Raw genomic sequence first — 7,985 nt, 5'->3', positions numbered from 1 at the left:
TTTTTATTGTAATTTAATTTAAGTTTTATAATGAAATAATTTATTTTTGGTTTAATATTATAAATTTTATAAAGATAATAATTAAGTATTCTGTTATAATTCAATAATTATCCTAATTATATTTTAGATTTTTTATATTTAAAATGAGATGTCTATCATGTATTTGATGAAATCGGATAGGGATGAAATCGTTTATGGGTGAACGGGTTTAGAGATAGCTTTAACAGGTTGTACCATTAGCAATAGAGGTTGTCTTTAAGAGTTTTTAAGAGTTTTAGTCAAATGCTTTATAAGATAGTATAGATATGGTATATTTTAAATGCAACCATGTTCATTTGTACAACCAATGCAACCCAATCAATTGAGATATTTATGGAAATGATGTGAGTTCATTTATTATGATTTGAATATTTATGGAAGATGACTAGAATTCATTAACTATGATCAATACTTTATATTAGGAAACAATCAAAACTTTTATAAAATCACATATTCATCAAATTAAATGGACGGCTGAGGTTGAGTTGTATTGGTTGTACAAATGTAAAAAGTTGTATATATAAGTGGGTAATTATGCAACTTCTTACATTTGTATAACCAATACAACTCAATCTAAACCATCCATTTAATTTAATGAATATGTGATTTCATAAAAGTTTTGATTGTTTCCTAATATAAAGTATTGATCATTAATTAATGAACCCTAGTCATCTTCCATAAATATTCAAATAATAATAAATAAACTCTCATCATTTTCATAAATATCTCAATTGATTAAGTTGCATTGTTTGTACAAATATAATAAGTTGTATTTAAAACCTCATCTCTCTCTATATATAATCTATATAATAATCTCTAAATAACATTACATATTATAAGTTAAAAAATGGAAAGGGAGGTTTGACAATGGTTTATTTTAAGCATATTTACTCACTTCCTCCTCGATTAAATATTTATATTTATATTTTAGTTTGTCTTAAAATAAGTGTTCATTTTGACCATTTTCCATTTTATCCTTAATTATGAGAGAAGAAAGTTTCTTTTTCTATTATTATTAATAGAAGTGTCATTTAGCTTTTTAAAAAGGATAATAATTAAACCACAAAAGTTGTGGCGTAGTGGTTGAGGTTTTGGGGATGGAATATCATCAAGGTTCGATTCCAAGCATACATAACAATTATGGTTACATAGTTTATCAGGGTTGATTTCTTGCTCTTATAATTTGTCAAGATTGGTCTAGGTATAGGCTGAGACACCCTTAAAAAAAAAAGTACAATAATTATATATTTCAAAAGCTATGTCATTTTCAATAAGAATATTTTTTCAAGGACCAAGGGAGTATAATAGAACCTCAAAGTACAAACCATTAAATGAATATTTTTTAAAAGTATATAATATATTTTATATATGACAAATGCAACAAAAAATTCATACGAAAATTATATAAAAATATAACGTACCTTAATTTTGTCTGATGCAATTTCAAAACCTTTGTTTGGATACTTCAGATGTAATACCTCAAACATTTAAGTATCTGTTTAATGTAACGTAATTTGAACTCGATACATCATATCTAAAGTATCAAGAAACGTACGATAAATAAATAAATTGCATTGTGCAAATTTGTCCAATAATTAACCCTAATCATTTTCAAGATTTCTTGAAATCTAATTTGGGGATGTGAGTAAATATGAGTGAAATTCCCAAAATAGCCTCAACCAATAATAAACCCTAATCATTTTGATTTCTAGAAATCTAATGGGGAAGAACGTGAGTAAATATGAGTGAAATTCCCAAAATAGCCTTAACGAATTTATGGGTGATAACACGATAACGAAGAACGGATTGCACAATGAGATCTTATAGAGTCAGCGACTACAACACAGCAACAACAATTCTATAACAATTCTAAAGATTGGCTCAGAAGAACTCGAAATCGAGATATTTACCGCCAGCCTTGCCCCCGTTCCCCACCATTCTTTTACTGTTATTGCCGCCACTTACCGCCTCGACCGCCCCCAACTTACTGGTAGGCTCGGCGGCTTCTGTAGGTCTCGGGACTTCAGGTGGCGTACTGCACCGAATCAGTGCCCAATTCACGCCTTCGAAAAAGGGATGCTGTTTGATCTCGGTCGCACCCCTTTTCACGCCCAGCCTGTGTTGTGGCTCCTTCACAAGCAAACCCCTGATTAAATCCCGGCTCGCATAGCTTGTAGCCGGCGAGTCCGGAAACCTTAGCTGTTGCCCAACTACATTGAATAAAGTGGCTCGGTTTCCCGCACCCTTGAAAGGGGTTCGACCGTACAGCAACTCGTGCAAGAATATCCCGAACGTCCACCAATCCACCGCACTTCCGTGTCCCTCTCCCTTGATGATTTCCGGAGCCAAGTATTCGTGGGTCCCGACAAAAGACATCGACCGGGCCGCGGTTGGCTCGGCAACAAGTTCCGGGAGCTGGCCGAATAGCGGGGTTGGGTCTGTTCGGGGTTTTGGGGTCCGTTTCTTCTTGTTTTTGTGAGGGAAAAACCGAGGGAGGAAACATGCAGGTTGAATGCAGACTGATGTGGGCTCGATGCAGGCGGGTTGCACACAGAAAGCACCATTAGTGGCTCGTTTGGAAGGATCGGAATCTAACGAAGATGACTTAATGAGGGTGGGTGACACGGCACATCGCAACGAGAGGTCAAAGTCGGACAACATTATGTGGCCATCTTCACGTACCAATACGTTTTCAGGTTTCAGGTCTCGGTATACAACTCCAAGCATATGGAGATACTCGAGTCCTAATAAAACCTCAGCAGCGTAAAACCTGCTTACAAAAGGAACACACAAATTACAACAATGTTGTGATTGCAATTATACAATTAAACGCTGCCAAAATAACTAAAAAGTAACCGCCTAGTGGCGATTAGGAGGTCATGCTTTGTGTCGGTATATTTTCGGCATCGATAAGCAAGCATTAGAGAGTAACTATAACCAGCACAAACTAGTTTCCACATAAACAATTGCTCTACCCTTCCGAGCTGAGGCACCAAATAATTAACATACTATAAAATGAAACAAAAATTAATTATAAAAATTAAGATTTAATTAAAACTGATATACAAGTTTTTTGCAGCAATCAAATTAATTAAAGCAGTTGCATCTTTAAGACCACTAATTTTTTTTCGACTGCGTTCAGACGATAGAGTAGGAGCACGCCCCAACCCCAACCGATGACTAAATCCGCCCCTGCGTACATCCCACCCACGACCATACTTTCGAGTGGGATAAGATTTAGTCATTGCATGACTATCGACAACCAAGCAATTAAGAGTAATATTTCTTAGCTATAATTGGCACAGGTGGGGTGTCTTCACGGGGACACTCTACCCTTTGGGGTAATGGACAAATCTGCATACATCCCACCCCAGATCCTACTTTCGAGGATAATATACTAAGTTCGCTTGATTTAGTTTGGTTATTTCATAACTATAACCAGCATCGATACGCAAGCAATTATTAGAGAGTAAGATTTCATAACTATAACAAGTATGCGATAAAAGCCAAGAACAAATGAAAAAAGATGGTCAACATTCACTGCATTTTAGCAATGATCATCAAACGCATATGTCATAGGGTACGACTATTTCATGCAAGATTTGATGGAATGCTCAAAGAACAAATACCAGAAAAGCATACCTTGCTGCGTATTCCGAGAAATGTTTCCCCGGTTGCCGTTGCCTCAACATGTGCAGATCGCCTCCAGGACAATATTCCATGACCAAACACGAGAATCTATCCGTTTCAAAATGAGTGTATAAAGTTGGCAAGAACGGGTGATCAAGTAATTGTAATATATCTCTCTCGGTCTGAGCCCTCGACAACTTTTTTCTACTAGCAAGGGACGCCTTATCCATCACCTTCATTGCGAAATAGCAACGGGTCCCACTAAGCTCCGATTGATAAACGCTACCAATGTCACCACAACCAAGAAGTTTAAGCAACCTAAAATGACTCATACCCAAAAGGCCATCTCGTGATCGAATGGCAAGAATTGCCTTCCACCTCGGATCATTTCCTTTATGAGGCTTGTTGGTGGTCCCGGTGAAGTTGCTCCAGTTACTATCATCACTAAGGCCACTACTATCACTAGCTCGACTAATACTTGTTTTTCCGCTTTCAAGGGATTCCCCTCGAAGGGTTATTTTTGTAATTCCATAATTACGATCGACACTAAGCATTCCATCACTCATTCGGTACGTGCTGGTACTCATGGATGTAACAACACCTGTACTATCAATGCTACTATGTGGGCTTACGTTACCACTTGGAGGCAAAGAAGCATCCCAAACACACTCCTTTTCATCAGAATCTTGACGAATGGGAGAGCTTTCGGTATTTTGTGATGGCCGCGGAACTGCAAATGGAGAAGATGGTGTCAAACTCTCAGGGCTTTGTTTGATTCCAGAAACACGAATGGAAAGATCTTCTAAGAACGGACCCTTTATGGAAACTCCCTTTATCATGCATTGACCTTCCGACGATTTGTTTTGACCGATTGGTACACAAACAGGACTCATTAGATCTGTGTCAACAGGTTCTGGGGGATGACTCGCTCCCGAGAAAGAGGTGGAACCAATTTCGTCGAAAGAATCATCAGTTTCCTTCAACATGTTCACATCTGGCATAAGCTCCTCATCATCCTGCAAGAAGTTTTTCCCTTTCCATTTCCTCACAGATATGGGTAAAGTGGAATGTTGAAAATTTTCTGCATTCAAAAAACTCATGTCTTCTCTAACCAAACTGAAGTGTGAATTTGGTAACTTACCAATTTCAGGCATATGCCCTGAAACTGGAAGCTTTTGTGAATCATGAATCCTTCTCATTTCTGCTTACAATACTTCATGAAATGACCCTCTTTTCATATTACAGTCCTGCAAGAGAGTAAACAATATAATGAACCTCTCAGTCAACCAGATTCTTGGGTGTGTTTGGTATGCAGACAGGACTAGATAGGACGAGATGAGCGAGGGTAGGCGGGGAATGAATTTTGTAAAGTTTTAGAATTTGAATTTGACATGGCTAAGTTAGTAATTCACCAGTATCGTCTCATCTCCATGATTTTTGTTCCCCCTAATTTGGTCCCACTCAGTCCCGTCCTTCAAATCTTTTGTTCTGTCATGGCGCATCCTCGCCCGCATACCAAACGCACAAAAAACATTCATTCTCTTTGTGACATGAAATTCAAGGTGTTTCCAATTCTATAAAATAGTCAAAATACACTCCAATGAGGACAAAAGAAAAGAATCTTGTGGGACCAAATCAACATCATTAACTTATTTCCAGCAATGCTAATGGAAAAATTCGTAAATTTGACTTCAAAACACTTTGTAGAAGAAACTGTTGCAATTCAAATGGGCGAAATGGAGAAGATATCATCATGAACCAATGAAACACAAACACTCAGAGCAACATAGAGCAGATAAAGAATCCTTAATGCATCATCAAAGCTAATAACAATTGATAACTACAATTTATCAAGAAAAAAGGGAAGATTATGGTAAGTAATTAAGGGTTATTATTCAGATTCAACATTAATGCTGAATAACCATTTAAGTTCTAAAAACCAAAAACTGGTGCATCTGTATGTCCTTTTTGGTGAAAATTGCAGTGTTTGACTCTGTACTTTGGTTGTTATGAAATGCATAAAACCCCCTTTGATAAAAACAAATCATGAGAATCTTGTGGACCAAAAGAAGTTGCATCAATAGGCAAATAGACCAATTTACCTTTGATCTTTGCTATTAATCACACATCCAAAAGTGATAGTTGAATGGAAAATGGTCTAAAATCTCAAGAAATTAACCCATTGTTACTGCTAAACTCAGTCCTAAAATTGGAGTTTTTACTTTTGAACATCAGATTACTGTACCTGCAAAATCGATTTGAATTCATTGTTGCAAGTATTTTCACAATGGAAAAACCTTGGACCTTTAAAAGCTAACATCAATGGCGATATCGTGTTTGGAAAGAGTAACAAATTTCAACTTTAAAAACCAAAAGCTTCCACAGATCAAGTTTATTCTCATTAAAAACAAAAGCATCACATCATCGATTGAAAAATGAAATCAAATCAACAAGGAAACACAAAAAAAGCCAGAAGAGATAAAATATCATCAAATCAATAAAATGCCACTTTAGAATCGCATCATAATCCGCATATAACATCAAGCAAACACAAATTTCCTTCGATTTTCACCAAATCCGACTAAAATCAAACAAAAATCGAGAACAAATTACGCCACAAAACGACCAAATTCAGATGCTCACCAGCAGATCTGAGACGAAGAGGTATAGTAAAACTGAAGTTTGAAATGAAATTCCACCGGTATTGTTTGTTGTTTAGGGTTTTTGAGGGAATTATGAAGGTGTAAATGGGGGATTCCAGTGAAATTGGTGTTTAACTCTTCTGGGGTGGGACTGCATAAAGGTGAGTCTGAGAATGCAGAAGGGCAACTGGTGCTATGACCATGACAACATATGACTATTTAGTTTGCTTTATTGCTTTTTTCCCTTCTCTCTCTTGATTTCTTCTTTCATGGTGGAAGGCGCACTTTAGCCATGTGTTCACTGGGATGAAAGAGAAATATGTTTTCTTTGTGTGTTGAGGGAATTCTACCATGCTTTTATGGTTCAAATCAACCATGCCCATCATCATCATCATATATATATATTATATAGAGAAGAGGAACTATCAAATCAAAACTGCCTTCATTTATATAAACCGTACAAATCATTTTTATACGTCTATTTCATTATTTAATCTTATGAAATTTTTTCATTAAATTGTTTAATCATGTGAAATTATTTCATATAATACTTTTTTTGATGAATTTGTTTCATATATAGTTATAAAATTGTTTCATATAATATTTAATGAAATTTTAATGAAAATGTTTCATGTATTTCTCTAAAGTTAAAATAATGAAGACATATATAGGGGAACGTCCAAATAAAAACCACTCAATTTGTAAAAACCGTGAAAATCTCATTCAACCAATAATAATTTTTTATTTTGTTCATTTTTTTGTAATTATGAGAGGTTGATTAACCATTTTTATTGTGAAGGGTGTTAATCATTGATATTATCGTCTTCATTATTTTAACTTTAGAGAAATATATGAAACAGTTTCATTAAAATTTCATTATATATCATATGAAACGATTTCATAACCATATATGAAACAAATTCATCAAAAAAAGTATTATATGAAACAATTTCACAAGATTAAACAATTTCATGAAAAAATTTCATAAGATTAAAACAATGAAATCGACATATGAGGATGATTTGTACGGTTTTTACAAATTAGAGTGGTTTTCATTTGATCGCTCATCTATATATAAGGGAGCGATCAAATGAAAACCACTCAATTTATAAAAACCGTAAAAACTTCATTCCACCAATCATTATTTTTCATTTTGTTCATTTTTTTTGTAATTATGAGAGGTTGATTAATAATTTTTTTTTGTGGAGGATGTTAATCATGGATATTATCATCTTCATTATTTTAATTTTAGAAAAATACATGAAACAGTTTCATTAAAATTTAATTAAGTAGTATATGAAACAATTTCATAACCATATATGAAACAATTTCATAGCCATATATGAAACAACTTCATCAAAAAAAAAATTATATGAAACAACTTCATCAAAAAAAAATATTATATGAAACAACTTCATAACCATATATGAAACAACTTCATTAAAAAAAAATATTATATGAAACAACTTCACAAGATTAAACAATTTCATGAAAATATTTCATAAGATTAAACAATGAAATCAACGAATGAGAATAGTTTTTACGGTTTTTACAAATTGGAGTGGTTTTCATTTGATCGCTCCTCTATATATATATATATATATATATATATATATCTCTATATATATATATATATATATACTTGGGATCATGTGAGACCATGGATTTTTCGTG

General features: G+C 34.4%; 1 protein-coding gene across 2 annotated transcripts; it reads right to left on the bottom strand.

The window, feature by feature from the left end:
• Positions 1-1,771: 1,771 nt before the first annotated feature.
• LOC112529279 (serine/threonine-protein kinase D6PKL1) lies at positions 1,772-6,633 on the bottom strand. Of its 2 annotated transcripts, none has more exons than XM_025140487.1 (3): positions 6,313-6,633; positions 3,682-4,916; positions 1,772-2,809 (listed from the first exon to the last, which is right to left on the bottom strand). In XM_025140487.1, exons 2-3 carry the CDS (start codon positions 4,866-4,868, stop codon positions 1,921-1,923), a joined length of 2,076 nt encoding a protein of 691 aa, XP_024996255.1. In that variant the 5' UTR covers positions 4,869-4,916; positions 6,313-6,633; the 3' UTR covers positions 1,772-1,920. The 2 variants fall into 2 exon arrangements, with proteins under 2 accessions (XP_024996255.1, XP_024996257.1); XM_025140489.1 differs by lacking the exon at positions 6,313-6,633 and having other exon boundaries at positions 3,682-4,399; positions 4,457-4,868.
• Between the last annotated feature and the right edge of the window lie 1,352 nt (positions 6,634-7,985).

This window comes from Cynara cardunculus (genome assembly GCF_001531365.2).
Source record: "Cynara cardunculus var. scolymus isolate 2C chromosome LG 16, CcrdV1, whole genome shotgun sequence".
NCBI classification, from domain to species: domain Eukaryota; kingdom Viridiplantae; phylum Streptophyta; class Magnoliopsida; order Asterales; family Asteraceae; genus Cynara; species Cynara cardunculus.
Note: the sequence above shows the minus strand (reverse complement) of the source record. Positions and strands in the feature narration are given on the sequence as shown.

What these genes read in the sequence shown, in the direction of transcription:
- LOC112529279 (XM_025140487.1), bottom strand. Translation starts at nt 4,868, where the DNA reads ATGAGAAGGATTCATGATTCACAAAAGCTTCCAGTTTCAGGGCATATG. An exon ending in TTCTCGGAATACGCAGCAAG is followed by an intron (nt 2,810 to 3,681) that starts GTATGCTTTTCT and finishes TTTTGTAAGCAG; the next exon opens with GTTTTACGCTGCTGAGGTTT.